General features: G+C 41.7%; 1 protein-coding gene across 1 annotated transcript; it reads left to right on the top strand.

The window, feature by feature from the left end:
* Positions 1-1,178: 1,178 nt before the first annotated feature.
* On the top strand, positions 1,179-14,744 carry LOC131987822 (scavenger receptor cysteine-rich type 1 protein M130-like). The gene is made up of 11 exons (XM_059352694.1): positions 1,179-1,190; positions 2,493-2,605; positions 4,645-4,677; positions 4,794-5,081; positions 5,773-6,087; positions 6,178-6,465; positions 6,984-7,298; positions 7,392-7,670; positions 11,178-11,492; positions 13,201-13,482; positions 14,540-14,744. The coding sequence occupies exons 2-11, from the start codon at positions 2,569-2,571 to the stop codon at positions 14,602-14,604; spliced, it is 2,217 nt and encodes a 738-aa protein (XP_059208677.1). The 5' UTR covers positions 1,179-1,190; positions 2,493-2,568; the 3' UTR covers positions 14,605-14,744.
* The last annotated feature ends 2,078 nt before the right edge of the window (positions 14,745-16,822 follow it).

Raw genomic sequence — 16,822 nt, 5'->3', positions numbered from 1 at the left:
TTGCTTGGATTTTTCTCTGTGGAATCATTGTTTCTGTAAGGTTTGTTGGACTTTTATTGGACAGCTTTAAGAACTGCTTTTATTCCCCTTGCCTGATTTTGGCTGCCACACTGACTGCCTGCCTGTAAATTCAAGTGTTGGGTTTGAATTTCCACCTGAGTCTGCTCCAATGTAAAAGTAAAATTAATATTATCTCCTCTCTGCCAGTGTTAAATCCCGCCCCTTAAACAAATAACCAAACTCGATTGGCTGGTAAAAAAAACCCCTAAACATCCAATCAATAAGAAAACTCCAAAGTGAGATAGCTCTGAATTGGAATGTACACAAGCGCCATTCAACCTAACCTGGAAAGGCGATGCATTCAAAGACCATAGTACATTTAAAATTCAACTTTGTTTAAAGGAAAAACATCTATTTCAGTTTCATATTTTATCTCATTAAACTTTTGTACATATTAAACATATATTTCACAATAGCATGTTGGCTAAGGAATGGTTTTAACCTCATATTTCAGCCACTGGGCTACAATTTAACAATGAAATATTTGGGGAAGAGGAGGAGCTTTACTGGAATATAGATTCTATATTTTCACTTGTGATCAATTTTAATGTGATGAGAAGTTTCTGACAGATCACAGGTTGTAGGACTGTGGTTTGTGTTACCATGACAACATGTGCAGGCTGGGATGCTCCAATCAGATTAATGCAGTCAGAGTCTTTTTGTCATTTCCTGTAGACGTGTAAAAGTCAGCAGAGAGAGAGGGAGAGAGAGAGAGAGAGAGGGAGTGAGAGGGAGAGGGAGAGAGAGAGAGAGGGGGGGGAGAGAAAGAGAGAGAGAGAGAGGGAGAGACAGAGAGAGAGAGAGAGAAAGAGAGAGAGAGGGAGGAGAGAGAGAGAGAGAGAGAGAGAGAGAGAGGGAGAGACAGAGAGAGAGAGAGAGAGAGAGAGAAAGAGAGAGAGAGGGAGAGAGAGAGAGAGAGAGAGAGAGGGAGAGAGAGAGAGAGAGAGAGAGAGGGAGAGAGAGAGAGAGAGAGAGAGACAGAGAGAGAGAGAGAGAGAGAGAGAGAGAGACACTCCAGTTGCCAGATTGTGTTTGTCCTGCTTACTTCTTTTTGTATGTTGATTCTCTTTTTGACCTCTGCCATCGCTCATTGCTTGGATTTTTCTCCGTGGAATCATTGTTTCTGTAAGGTTTGTTGGACTTTTATTGGACAGCTTTAAGAACTGCTTTTTCTCTCCCCTTGCCTGATTTTGGCTGCCACATTGACTGCCTGGGATTCAAGTGTTGGGTTTGAATTTCCCCCTGAGTCTCTCTCTGGCTCTGGGTCACCACTGAAATTGCAGTGCACCAATTGGCATCCAAATAGGAAAGAATGCAAATAATAAAGCAATGAGTGCAACAACAGTAAGGTGCAGGTGAGGACAGAGGACAGGGTGATGTGTGAGGGACGGTGAATCACCTGGACACACTGTTATAGCAGATGTTGATGCAAAACTCAGTACACTTACTGAAAGTATACACAGAGGCATTGGAGGAGCAGAGTTTATTGCAATGAGAACAAAGCTATAGATCTGGCAGTTTCACATCCATATTATTATGTATGATTTATTTATTGAGTTTTCTCTTGGCTATACAGTCTTGCTCTTGGAATAACTGTTCTCAGACATGCTGTTTGTTTATTTTATTTGGGCAATACCTCGTTCTGTGAAACTGTTATCTAACATTCTGTTAAGTAAAGAACATTGACCTGTTCCAGTTCAGAAGTGCAGAACACATATCAGAAGATCAATCCCATAATTCAACTTACAGAAATATATCATAACACACATTTATGGAGTTCAGTCTTCCTCAGTGGAGAATTTCAGATATACACTTATGGACCGTCTGATGAACCAACCTGTTCAAACTGATCATATCTGACCCAGTCACAAGTGTGATTTTGTATGCATGTGCAATCTCTCTCATATTATTACTGTATTCTTTTATTTTATACATTTGCATGATTAATGTTAATTACCTTCTGATTGTTTGATTATTTACCTTTGGGATCACATGACTTTTGTGCTGATATTGTTGTAATTATTTAATATTGAGGTGATTATTTTTAAGACATTTGCACAACTTGCTTCTTGTTTTCTGTTTTCTCTGGTTCTTTATTGTGCAAAAAATAACAAAATAAAATAACAATGTTAAAGAATAACAAACAATGCATTGTGATATGATTTGTTCAAATGTAATTGGATAAATATGTATGTACGCAAGTGTATACTACAGTAGTATAAATTAACCAAAAATGATTTAATTAAAAAAAAAGGGGGGGGGGGCTGTGATTTTGTAATCATCACTTTAACATATATTTAATGCAGTCCTATCTGTGTTCTTTCAGCAGGTTCATTTAAATTAAAGTTAATCAGTTTCACAGAAATGCAGTTCTGAGAAGTGTAAATATATGGGATATGTTCCAGTAAAGCTCCTCCTCTTCCTGTACGCTGATACACAGTGAGGACACGTGCTGATCAGAGCAGACAGGAAGACAGACGGACGGCCAGAGAGACGCTCTACCTGGACATGGATCACCTGTTGCTGCTGTTGCTGCTGAGCTCAGGTACCACCTGATTTAAACACCATGTTCATTATGGAATTATATTTGTATTAAACGTTTAAAGTGGAAATGAAGCAGTTAACCAAGTTACCATTATTTACTAGTTTGAGACCTTTCTGCGAAATTCGCCGTTTTGAAGCCAAAACAGGTGACCTACGTGAATCATGTAGATTCGATGAGAAAAGTTTTTGTTTTTTTTTTGTTTTTTTTTTGCGGGGGGGGGGGTGCAGGCGGTGAGCTGGCGAGCGCGCGCATGCCCGCATGGAAGTATTAACGGGAACGGCAAGCAGTTTGCTTCGTTCGTGCTGCCACCAGAAGCTAGAAGTTGGATTTACCGGACTGAATTTGGTAAGTGATGGTTTCAATCATTTTTATATTTTCTGGTATATCTAAGTTACCCAGGAGCTCTGTTGACATAGGCTTAGTTAATGTTAACTACAGCTTGATAAATTGAGTCATTTAACACAGCGAGAGAACATAACGTTAGCTGCTAGCCAGCTAAAGCTCCGGTGGAAAATGATTAGCTAACGCTACTGTTAGTTAGATATTGTTACTGAAGTTAGCTTCAAGCTTGTAAAGCTATCGGTAAATCACAGAAAAGAAACACTGGTTATCTTGCTTCTTTCTAAATTCTCTATAACTTGTATTTCCAGGTCATGTGGATGCTATTGAGGTGAGAGGACTGGCAAGGCTGAAGGTGAAGTGGTCCAACTTTCTATCAATAAGGCTAAACTAGAGAACACCTTAGTAGCAGTGGTGTAGTCTATGTGATACGTATACGCCTTATATACTCGCTAGATTTTTTTTCCTTCATATATCCACTTGGTGCGCGAACATACGTAACAATGGCTCTCAAGCAACTGGCAGCAGGCCAAAAAAACAGACTGCTGACGGAGAGAAGAGGGCAAGGCTGAGACATGTGGTATTACTGGTGCTCCAGGCAGAAAAAAAGGAAAAATGATCACTATCCCTTGAAAGTGTTTTGATTATTGTTCTTCACTTTCTTCTTGTATTATTATTTGTATTATTCTTCCAGGGCATAATTTAGAAAGTCTGTTCAAATTTGTATTTGTATTTCCTTGTACAAATGTTAAGTCTATTGTTATTGTCATTATTCTGTGCCTTTTAATTCAATGTTCAACTCAATACAGTATTTTTTCAGAACCTGTGCTTGGCTTATTATTGCATCCACTCAACTCATTTGGCTACTGTGAAATTGGCAAAGTGAAACTTTGATTCTTAATCAAACATCATATTTTTTTCTGCATTTGTAATTGATGGTATGTTTTGATAATGGTAGAAAACACTTATTAGGTTGGTTTCTTTGCCCCCCCCCCCCAAAAAAAAACCCCATTATACATATATATATATATTAATTAATTAATTTTGGCTGTCAATCATGATGGAAGAATAGACAAGTTACAGCATGTCCCCTATCTCTTGTGGGGGTTATGCATTAAGCCATTTTGGTGCCCTTACCACATATACTGTAAATGTCAGAGACCACGTCGCCCCTCGCGCACCCTTCTCACCTTTTTCACCCCTGACCCGTTTTCATGCCTGTGTGTATCTTAGGGGTAACTGTGTGAATCTTTGAGGTTGTTTTATGTTTTTTGTGGTTGTTCTGTGTATCTTAGTGGCAACTGTGTGAATATTTAAGGTTGTTTTGTGACTTTAGTTTTCATTTTGCTTCTCCTTGTGCTTTAGTTTGGTTTTGTGTCCCTGTAGTCATTTCATGTCTTTTTATGATTATTTTGTGACATTTTTCATCATGTTGAGTTAATTTGACGTCTGTCTGTGGTTGTTGTGTGTTTGTGTTCATTGTGTAACTCCTTAAGGTTGTGTTGTGTATCTTTGTAGTCGCCCAAGCAACAATCCCAAGCAGGAGTTGGGCTGCACTTTGTTTTTTACTCATTCTGGTGATCAGTTCATCTTGTGCTTTAACGTTACTCTGCAGTGGTGCAACAATGACAACACACTGTCCACTGCTAATTCTTTCCAAAATGAATATATAATATTCAATTTTTTGTGTATTTCTCCAGGACTCCAGGCTGAAGGAAGTAACAACCAAAAAGGTAAACAGAGAAAGAAAAGAGAAAGAGAAGTCAGAGAATCAGCAGTAAAGTTTTAGTTTCAACTTTTCTTCATTAAACTTTTTGCTTTTACTGATGACTCTCTTGTTTCTATTCAGACCCTGTCAGGTTGGTGGGGGGAGACAGTCACTGTGCAGGAACACTGGAGCTGAAACATGGAGGAAAATGGAGACCAGTGAGTCATGGTCCCCCTGACTGGACCCTGCAGGAAGCAGCTGCTTTCTGCAGAGAGCTGGACTGTGGTTCTGCTGTTTCTCTAAGAGTGAGATATGAGCCCTCAAGCAGACCTGTGTGGGGTATCAGCCCTGACTGTGTTCAGTCTGGATCTCTGAGAGAGTGTGCAATAGGACTTTCCTCTATCTCCAGTGTGAATATCACCTGCTCAGGTAAGAAAATGTATGACATAATTTCTGACATCATCTCTGACATCATCTATGACAGTAATGTAGCAGGCTGACAGACACATGCAGCACCTAGAATAGTACCAGATGTCTGATGAGCAGCTGCAGTAAAATCAGGTGCTGAATGTACCAAGATAAAAGTACATATGAAGCATAGATGTCTGCTGCTTCAGGAGTCCCCTGAGACAAACACCATCCAGGCTGAAAGGACTTCTTCAGCCTTACAGCTCTCTCAGCCACTGGTTTCCACCAGCAGGTTCTTTGGTTGTCACAGTAGCAGGACCACTGACTAAGTTTACAAGATACAATAATCCTATAACTGGGAATAATCAGGTAATGGTAATGATCTGATTTCACTGTTTACATGCACTCTTCCTCCTCTCCGACCACAAACTGGAGCTTGGTTTTTGTGTGTTAGGAGCGGGGCTGCTGGGATCAATGTTGTTTGAACACATGGGAAAGTGTTCCAACATGGATAACAAATAGACTACAGACTGTGCTAAATGAAAATAGTCTACGGTGTTATAAAGATGAGTTCTGTTGTTTATTATGAACTCATGTTGGAATTGTGCTGAGTCCAGTTTGAATCTATGAATTCTTGTTTGATGAGAACATTTTTGATTCTGTGTCTGGGGTCTTTTATCTCTCTCTGTTTTCTCTTCTCTCATCTCTCCAGACTCTGTCAGGCTGGTGGATGGGACCAGTCTGTGCTCAGGCAGACTGGAGGTGAAGTCTGACCAGTCTAACCAGAGCTGGTCCTCAGTGTGTGAAGCTGACTTTGACCAGCAGGATGCAGAGGTGGTCTGCAGGGAGCTTGGCTGTGGGGCTCCATCAGTCCTCCAGGGGGCGCTCTATGGAGAAGTGGAGGCTCCAATGTGGACCAAAGAGTTCCAGTGTGGAGGAAATGAGTCTGCTCTCCTGGACTGTAGAAGCTCAGGCTCAGATAGAAACACCTGCTCACCTGGCAGAGCTATTGGACTCACCTGCTCAGGTAGAAGAGGAGCTGCAGCTTTCATTTGGTTAATTTCTGTTCTGATCAAACTCACTTTATTCTTTACTCATGACTCTTGTTTCTGTTCAGAGCCTGTCAGGTTGGTGGGAGGAGACAGTCGCTGTGCAGGACCACTGGAGCTGAAACATAAAGGAGAATGGAGACCAGTGAGTACTGTTTACTCTGCCTGGAACCTCAAGGAAGCAGCTGTTGTCTGCAGAGAACTGGACTGTGGTTCTGCTGTTTCTGTAACAAGGAAAAAGAATTCCACATATAGACATGTGTGGAGCATCCGCCATGACTGTGTTCTCTCTGGATCTCTGAGACAGTGTGCAGCATCAGATACGTCTGTATACAGTTTGGATATCACCTGCTCAGGTAAGAAAATAATACCTGGCTTTACATGATTCAGTCAGGTTAGTAAGATTTCTTTCTAAAATATGACATAAAAAAAAGTTTTTATGAAACTTGCTGTCAGCAGCATCAGGGCGTCTCCTCCAGTCAGGGCTTTCCCTATGTGGGAGTTGTCAGTTTAACATGCAGACTGCACGAGAAGCATTTGTAAAGAAAACATCTGCCAATGGCCTTGGCAGAATCGCTCTTCCTCCTCTTCAACCTCAAACTGGAGCTTGGTGGATGCGTGTTAGGAGCAGGGACTGCTGGGATCAATATTGTTTGAACACATGGGAAAGTTTTCCAAACAAAAATAACATATTTTAAAACTGTGATAAATGTAAAAAGCATGTGGTGTTATAAAGACGAGTTCTGTTGTTGTTGATGAACTCATGTTGGAATTGTGCTGAGTCCAGTTTGAATATCTGAATTCTTGTTATTTTTTAAATTCTGTGTCTGGTGTCTTTTATCTCTCTCTGTTTTCTCTTTTCTCATCTCTCCAGACTCTGTCAGGCTGGTGAATGGGACCAGTCTGTGCTCAGGCAGACTGGAGGTGAAGTCTGACCAGTCTAAGCAGAGCTGGTCCTCAGTGTGTGAAGCTGACTTTGACCAGCAGGATGCAGATGTGGTCTGCAGGGAGCTTGGCTGTGGGGCTCCATCAGTCCTCCAGGGGGCGCTCTATGGAGAAGTGGAGGCTCCAATGTGGACCAAAGAGTTCCAGTGTGGAGGAGATGAGTCTGCTCTCCTGGACTGTAGAAGCTCAGGCTCAGATAGAAACACCTGCTCACCTGGCAGAGCTATTGGACTCACCTGCTCAGGTAGAAGAGCAGCTGCAGCTTTCATTTGGTTCATTTCTGTTCTGATCAAAATCACTTTATTCTTTTAATGAAGACTCTCTTGTTTCTGTTCAGAGCCTGTCAGTGTCAGGTTGGTCGGAGGAGACAGTCGCTGTGAAGGAACACTAGAACTGAAACAGGTAGAATGGAGACAAGTGGGTCATTACTGGAACCTGAAGACAGCAGCTGTTGTCTGCAGAGAGCTGGACTGTGGTTCTGCTGTTTCTGTAAGAAAAGAGGAGTACGCAGTCAGATCGGTGTGGAAGATGAACCCTGACTGTCTTCAGTCTGGATCTCTGAGAGAGTGTGCAGCACCAGGTTACTCTGCCACCATCTATAATCTCACCTGCTCAGGCAAGACCCAGGATGATCTCTGACATGGCCAGTGACAGTAATGTACTCAGGTCGACACACACATTCATCAGTTGGAATGGCAGAAGACTGTCTGATGAGCAGCTGCCTCAGTAAATCCAGTTCTGAATGCATCAAGATACAGTAGTGCTCAAAATAATAGCAGTCCAATGTGACTAACCAGATTATTCCAGGTTTTTAGTATATTTTTTATTGCTACATGGCAAACAATCTACCAGTAGGTGCAGTAGATTCTCAGAAAACCAACAAGACCCAGCATTTGTGATGTGCGCGCTCTTAAGGCTATGCAATTAGTTGAAAGTGGTGTGTTCTAAAATATAGCAGTGTCTGCCATTGACTTTACAAATACAAAACTATTTTGTACAAACTTTTTTGTTTCTAGGATTTAGCAATCATGTGATTACTAAACTAATATTTACTTGTATGACCACAGTTTTTTTTATAACTGCTTCACATCTGTGTGGCATGGAGTCAAGCAACTTGTGGCACCTGGCAGCTGTTATTCCACTCCAAAATTCTTCAACAACATTTCACAATTAATTTACATTTCTTGGTTTTGCTTCAGAAACAGCATTTTTGATGTCACCCCACAAGTTCTCAATTGGATTAAGGTCTGGGGATTGGGCTGGCCACTCCATAACATCAATGTTGTTGGTTTGGAACCAAGATTTTGCTTGTTTATTAGTGTGTTTCGGGTCATTGAGTTGTTGAAACACCCATTTCAAGGGCCTGTCCTCTTCAGCATAAGGCAACATGACCTCTTCAAGTATTTTGACATATGCAAACTGTTCCATGATCCCTGGTATGTGATAAATAGGCCTAACATCATAGTAGGAGAAGCATGCCCATATCATGATGCTTGCACCACCATGCTTCACTGTCTTCACTGTGTACTGTGGCTTGAATTCAGAGTTTGGGGGTCGTCTCACAAACTGTCTGCGGCCCTTGGACCCAAAAATAACAATTTTACTCTCATCAGTCCACAAAATGTTCCTCCATTTCTCTTTAGGCCACTTGATGTGTTCTTTGGAAAATTGTAGCCTCTTCTGCACATGCCTTTTTTTTAACAGAGGGACTTTGTGGGGATTCTTGTAAATAGATTAGCTTCACACAGACGTCTTCTAACTGTCGCAGCACTTACAGTTAACTCCAGACTGTCTTTGATCATCCTGGAGCTGATCACTGGCTGAGCCTTTGCCATTCTGGTTATTCTTCCATCCATTCTGATGGTTGTCTTCTGTTTTCTGCCACATGTCTCTGGTTTTGCTCTCCATTTTAAAGCATTGGAGATCATTTTAGCTGAACAGCCTATAACTGTTTGCACCTCTTTATAAGTTTTCCCTCTCCAATCAAGTTTTTTTTTAACCAAAGTACGCTGTTCTTCTGAACAATGTCTTGAACGGCCCATTTTCCTCAGGCTTTCAAAGAGAAATGCATGTTCAACAAGTGCTGGCTTCATCCTTAAATAGAGGCCACCTGATTCACACCTGTTTTTTCACAAAATTGATGACCTCACTGATTGAATGCCACACTGCTATACTTTGAACACACCCCTTTCAACTAATTGCCCAATTGCACAGCCTTAAGAGCATGCAAATCACGAATGCTGGGTCTTGTTGGTTTTTTGAGAATCTACTGCACCTACTGGTACCTTGTTTGCCATGTAGCAATAAAAAATATACTAAAGACCTGGATAAATCTGGTTAGTCACATTGGACTGCTATTATTTTGAACACTACTGTACATGGACCTTCTCTGTTGAGAAATCACTGGCTGCTAAGCAGTTAGCTGTAACCACCTCCCAGAAAAGGATGCCTATTCTTACTTTTACAGTTTTTTATAATGTGAATGTGTGACTATCTGATTGGTCAAAAACTGTTGGGGTAGCACCAGGCTTGGAATTTCGTCATATCAGGGGCAAGGCCATTTGGCCTTCCCGTTCACATTTTTTTAAGGGCACAAAGGCCACAGGGCAGGGCACAAAGGCCGTTTGGTTAAATTACACTGGTTTTACCTTTCAGATTAATACCTTAACATTCTTATTCACCAAGAAACATTAATTATGTATTAAACATTTGTTTTAATTCAAAAACATTGAAAAACTTATCATATTGTAAAACATTGCATTAAGGGAGACTGTGGGTATGGGAGAGAGAGAGAGAGAGAGAGAGAGAGAGAGAGAGAAATAGAATGTGTGTGTGAGAGAGATATAATGTGAGTGAGAGAGAGAGGCTGACAGACAGAAAGACAACAGCCACCACTGTGACCTAAACACAGAAGTATCAGAGATACACTTTCTCCTGACACAGTGCAGTGCACAACATATTAAATATATTAGAAAGAACCTTTTTGGAAAATGACAAATGAACCTGTTTTGAAAAGATGGCAAAATGAATCTCCTGCCTGAGTTTATCTTAGAGTAAGGAAAGACAAATGCCTCCTCCTGCCATAAAAAAGGAACCTGCTGAGGTGGAATTTACATCAGCTAAATGTCGACCCCTTGTCCCTGAGGTAGGGAAGACGTTAGCGATATCACAACTAGCTAGCTATCGCTAGTTTTCATGACGCAAAAATGTAACGTTAACGAGTCGACTTTAAATAGGCTAATACAATGGTAATTACCTATCAATAGTACTTTCCATAAAAATGTAAATGTTAAGTCCTGTCAAATACTACCACATACTTCAGTTACAACATATCAAAACAGCTTGTCCAGCTAGCTTACCTGTGCTGCGCATCAACACATGGCTCATTTGAATATTCAAATTAGCCATGTGTTGATGCGCATGTCTCAAAGGAAGGAGAGTGGGTTGGGGTTTGACCACTAGGATGGCTGTATAATTCCATAAGCCCACCACGCGTCACTTCCGTTGTGTTTATACTGGAACTTTGACAGGGGCGCAAAGCACCATGGTTTAAACTCTGACCTGCCCATTTCATTGGCATACAGGCTAGTCCTAGCCTCTTGGTGCTTCAGCTTCCAGACACCGCCCTGTCGAGGAAAAAAAAGCTAAGAGCACACTTCTGTATCTTGTCTAGTGTTCGTCAGTGCCTATGTCCGCCTGGGTCCATGGCCTTGAATAGTTGCACTAACAGTGTTTCATCTGCCCTCAAATATGTGGTTATGTGCAAAGCGCTATCAGTATGTCATTTCTGTTGATACTCCTTATTTCTGTGTGCTGTGCCTGGCAAATAAAATGTGTGTTTTATGCTTTGTTAAATACAATTATAAGCAGCATTTTACTAAATGTCATAATGCAGATTATTGCTGATTCTATTAATCTCTAACAAGTGCATTAAATGTAACTGTGATGGTAAACTGCTGCAGTATGTGCTGTTATAATGATGAGTTCTGTTGTTTTTGATGAGCTTATGTTGGAATTGTGCTGAGACCAGTTTGAATCACTGAACTCTTGTTTGATTACATCTTTTTATTCTGTGTCTGGTGTCTTTTATCTCTCTCTGTTTTCTCTTCTCTCATCTCTCCAGACTCTGTCAGGCTGGTGGATGGGACCAGTCTGTGCTCAGGCAGACTGGAGGTGAAGTCTGACCAGTCTAAGCAGAGCTGGTCTTCAGTGTGTGAAGCTGACTTTGACCAGCAGGATGCAGAGGTGGTCTGCAGGGAGCTTGGCTGTGGGGCTCCATCAGTCCTCCAGGGGGCGCTCTATGGAGAAGGGGAGGCGCCAATGTGGACCAAAGAGTTCCAGTGTGGAGGAAATGAGTCTGCTCTCCTGGACTGTAGAAGCTCAGGCTCACATAGAAACACCTGCTCACCTGGCAGAGCTGTTGGTCTCACCTGCTCAGGTAGAAGAGGAGTTGCAGCTTTCATTTGGTTACATTACATTACATCACATGTCATTTTGCTGAAGCTTTTGTCCAAAGCGACTTACAATTTGTTCATTCAACCTTGACGATACAAGCCTTAGTCAACAGGAATCAAGTAAGTGCATAACTTTTAAGAGCCAACTGTAACCGCTACAGGAGTGCTATATAAGTGTCACGCAATGCAGTAAAGAAGAAGAGCAAAGGAAGAAGAGGGTTGTTTTTTTTGTATTCACAACCATGACTTAACCGAGGTATTGTTGGAAGAGGTAGGTCTTCAGCCTGCAGTGGAAGATGCATAGGCTGTCTGAGGTCCTGATGTCTGTGGGAAACTCGTTCCACCATTTGCCAGGACAAAGAAAAGTCTGGAAGTGGTTGTGAAGTGAACAGGGTGGGAGTCGCCAGCTGTTTGGCTGATGTAGAATGGAAAGGACAGGCAGGAGTGTAGCCTTTGACTAGATCCTGGATGTAAGCTGGACCTGAACCATTTGCAGTGGAGTACGTCAGTGCTAAAGTCTTGAAGCATATCCGCGCAGCCACCAGTAACCAGTGCAGGGAGCGGAGGAGGGGTGTTGTGGGTGTGAAAATTTGGCAAGATTGAAGACCAATCAAGCAGCTGCATTCTGGATCAGTTGCAGAGGTCGAATGGCTTTGGCAGACAGACCTGCCATGAGGGAGTTGCAGTAGTCCAGGCGTGAGATGACCTGGACTAGGACCTGACTGCCTTGTGAGTGAGAAATGGACGGATTATTCTCATTTTATTCAGCAAGAATCTGCGGGATCTGGTGGTAGCGATAATCTTGGAGGCAATTCTGTGGAGGCAACCACTGTGTTCTTGACAGTGATGTGGAGGTCAGTGGTGGGGGAGCTCTTCCCTGGGAGGTAAAGTAGCTCAGTCTTTCCCAGGTTGAGTTTGAGGTGGTGTGAGGACATCCACTGGGAGATGTCAGCCAGACATGCAGAGATACGTGCTGCTGCCTGTGTTTCGGACTGGGGAAATGAAAGGATTAGATGGGTGTCGTTGGCATAGCTATGATAGGAGAAGCCATGCAAGTGGATGAGAGAGCTGAGGGACTTAGTGTATACCGAGAAAAGGAGCGGACCAAGGACAGAGCCTTGTGGTGAGTGGACAGGGTCTGACACAGAACCCCTCCAAGTTACACGAAAGGTGCAGTCTTTGAGATAGGACTTGAGTAGAGAGAGGGCAGAACCAGATGCTCCCAGGTGATGAAGGGTGGAGATGAAGATCTGGTGATCAACTGTTTCGAAAGCCGCAGAAAGGTCAAGTAGAACCACTACAGATGATGGGAGACGATGACGAGGAGCAAACAGAGGCACGTTGCAAAGCCAGATGGGTAAATGAGGAGCATATTTTCTCAATCTTTTTCAAGAAGTGTTGGACAAAATGGCTCGGTAGGAGTGAGGAAGGAGGAGGGGGGGTTGGAGGGACCAAGAGGTTTGTAAAGATGGAGTAGAGCTTCTTCGGGTTGGAAAACGAAGATTAGATCTTGGTCTGATAGAAAGAACTTTTTTCGGTGCTGATCAAGGACGAGAAGGCAGCAAGAAGTGATTGGAAATTGTATAGGTCCTCAGGGTGCTTAGATTTCTGCCATTTCCTGCTCATGGTTAATTTCTGTTTTGATCAATCTCACTTTATTCTTTAACTGATGACTCTCTTGTTTCTGTTCAGAGCCTGTCAGATTGGTGGGAGGAGACAGTCGCTGTGCAGGAACACTGGAGCTGAAACATGAAGAAGAATGGAGACCAGTGACAAACTCTCTCTGGACCCTGAAGACAGCAGCTGTTGCCTGCAGAGAGCTGGATTGTGGTTCTGCTGTTTCTGTAAGCAAGAGAGTGGAGTTCCCATACAGATCTATGTGGCGTACCAGCTCTGACTGTGTTCAGTCTGGATCTCTAAGAGGGTGTGCAGAAACAGATTACAATCGCTTCTTCGTGAATCTCACCTGCTCAGGTAAGACCAAGGATGATCTCTGACATGGTCAGTGACAGTAATGTACTTAGGTCGACACACATTCATTAGTTAGAATGGCAGCAGACTGTCTGATGAGTAGCTGCCTCAGTAAATCTGGTTCTGAATGCACCAAGATATATACAGACCAAACACTGTTCAACACCTGGTTTTATGCTTGTGGCAACACTTCCAGTATGACGGCACATTCAGGAAGCCATCACGCCGATGTGTCTGTTGACACAGAGGAGCAGGGTAGGAAAGAACAACTCCTTCTCCCTGCAGCATTAAATAGCCTCTCCATGCAGATTCACACAGAATCCACAAAAAGCATCGAGGTGTTTATAACTGAATGTGCTGCTCGATGCGATCGAGGAGGATGAAGGATTTCAGCTGATGGTTAAAGAATGTGAGCCCTCCTGTTAAACCTGGGGTCTCCCTTTTACCCTGTGTAGATCACCATGGTTCCTCATGCAGGGACCAGTTTCTGTTCTGAATTTAGGCTTTAAATCGGCGAAAAACGCCTGGAACTCATGAAATCTTTTGGAAAAAGCGTCTCACTTTAGTCAAGAGTCAGTGATCGATACAGATTCTTAGCTGAGGGAACCAGATACAAATGCACTTTACAACTTCATTATGTTATTAATCAGCGTTTACATTCATTTCTTCAGTATGACATTTACTTTCATATGAAATGTTATATAATTCCTTTAAATCACAACGTTTTCACATTATGTTTTCTGCTTGATCCTGCTGATGTCCGTTTTTAAACTGCCAGCATTACAGCTGACAGAATACCGTTTAGAAAATGTTTATTGTTAGTGTACTGTTTCAATGTGGTGCAGCAGTTTACCGTGCCACTTCTATGAAGAATATGACAGAACAATGACATCCTGACATGTAGAAGATGGACTTGTTTCTGGAAACTTTGAACTCTCCATAGATCACTGATCTTCACCCAACAAGACACACATGGAGAAACCTGTCTGTCTGTCTGTCTGTCTGTCTGCGATAGACCTGTGACATCACATCCTCTCTCATCCTCTCTCTGTGTTTACAGGCCTGCTGCTTCAGCCCAACATCTCTGCAACCTCCTCCATGGACGGGGTCTCCGAAGACAAGTGAAGAGGAAGGAGCTCAGGAAGCAGAGCTTCACCTGTAAAACATTGACATATATCATCTCTTCTGTTTGACAGATACACATTCGCTGCCATTTGCTGTTTGTTATAAAAACATAAAATAAAATGATGTCCAATGTTTTCACACCAAGTCTATGCTTGTTTCTTAGGATGATACTAATTTTCATAATTTTTTGCGTAATAGGAACAATTCAGCTGTCTGATAGGAATATCTCAGCCTTTCCTGGTTGTCATGTTGACACAGACCAAAGTGATACAATCTGTAATGAGTCAGCAGTTTTACAGAAAGTTGTACAGAAATGCAAGTGTGAATATAAATGACAGTTTGAGAAGGCTACTCCTCTTCCTGTACACATATACACGCTGAGAACGGCATATGTGATGATCAGAGCAGGAGGAACCTGTCTGTCTGTCTACCTGTGACATCACATCCTTTTTCATCCGCTCTGTGTTTACGGACCTCCAGCTTCAGCCCAACATCTCTACATCCTTCTCCATGTACAAGGTTTCAGAGGCAGACTGAAGAGGAAGGAGCTGTTGGGGTATCTGGTTACGGATACCAATTGCCTCCATCACGGGTCACCATTTATGTTGGGGTATCTGATTGGCTCTTTTATGAATAAATGATGACCTTGCACAGGGCGTCAAATATGTTAATGAAAGGGCGTTATTATAAATGCTATCTCTCCCATAAGGATACCAAATATGTAGCGATGAACCTGAGCAACACTTATGTGAATCTCACAGTTCAAAAGTGTGGTTAGATGGCTATAAGAATTAATAGTAATTATCATAAATAATTATTAATTATAAGAAATGATATGGCTTGATTTGCTCTAAGTCATAGCTCATTGGGGCACCATCTGTAAAACAGAAAAATATAGCCAATTCACCTAAATCAGTCTCATAAAGTCACTAAACTATCAATTTGGAATAGTGAATTCTTGTCACAGCAGAGGCCAGCATATTGTTCATAATGTACAAAATTAAATAGACAGCATTTGTAATCAAAAGGTATTTATTCTAAAAACAAGTAAAGCAAATAAAGCACACATCTATAAAGTATAGAGAACTACATTACAAAAGAGAGGAAATGTGTGTGTGTGTGTGTGTGTGTGTGTGTGTGTGTGTGAGTGGGGGTTGAAGCTCCTCACACAAAAGAAAACTCCAGCTGTGAAGCCAGGTGACTGGGCCTGGTGGCCACGTGGCAGTGTGAGCTGTTACAAACTGAATATTGTTACAATTCATTTAAAATATATTATGTGTAAATCAGTGTATGAGCAGGTCAAAGGTTAGTATAGTTAGTTGCATATAAGACTGACTGTCAGTATGAAGCAAGATTAATGTACAACTTTGATTGTAACACGAATATCACATAAATATACTTAAAACACAGATATAAACCAAAATATTAATTACAGGTCAAATCCTTTCTGCTAAAGTCCTTGCTGATTGCTTATCTAAGCCCAGTTACATTACTCACAAATCCAGTTGAAAAGGGGGAGAATCCTTTTCCAGTGGCGGGCGTGGAAAGAAGGAAGTTGAGTTCAATAATTTGCCGTCTTGCAAATTAAGTTGCTGGTTGTCCTTGTTGTTGAGGTAAAGCTTTCTCTAGCAGTTGCAATGAACTTTGTGTTCATTAATGCAACTTTGGTCCACAGAGAAGGTCAGAGTTGATATCTGTGCATACCGGGCACGTCTGTCTCATCTGAGTGTATTCTCAGCAGCTGGCCTCACTGTAAACAGGCTGCACACGCCTTACTCCAGACCATTAATATGCTTATTTTCCTGAACAAAAATACAGGGGTTTAGGTCAGGAGTGTATTGAAAACCCATTGCGACAGGAATGTTTTTGTTTCAGGAGAGGTAGCCTATCTTTTCATTTAATTTTTTAATAGAGGCCCTCTAATTTTACTGTCACCTTCCTCCGGGATGATTTAAGTTGTTCAGTACTACATGTTACTGTAAGTTTCCAGGTAGTAATCTTACTGTTACCTTTGTCAGAACAAGGGGGATTATAAGTGCTGCTGTTAATGTTTCATTTTTTTTTTATATAAGTACTTTACCAGATAATTATATGTAGGCTTAATATTGTGTAGACTAAGCCCATATTGTATAGAATTTAAAGCCAGTGAACAATTATTTATTTATGTATTTCAATTTTCTGTGCAGAATTTATTTTAGTTAAATGCCATTATCTGTAC

This window comes from Centropristis striata, chromosome 16 (assembly GCF_030273125.1).
Source record: "Centropristis striata isolate RG_2023a ecotype Rhode Island chromosome 16, C.striata_1.0, whole genome shotgun sequence".
In the NCBI taxonomy this organism is placed as follows: domain Eukaryota; kingdom Metazoa; phylum Chordata; class Actinopteri; order Perciformes; family Serranidae; genus Centropristis; species Centropristis striata.
This window is presented reverse-complemented; position numbering and strand designations above follow the sequence as displayed.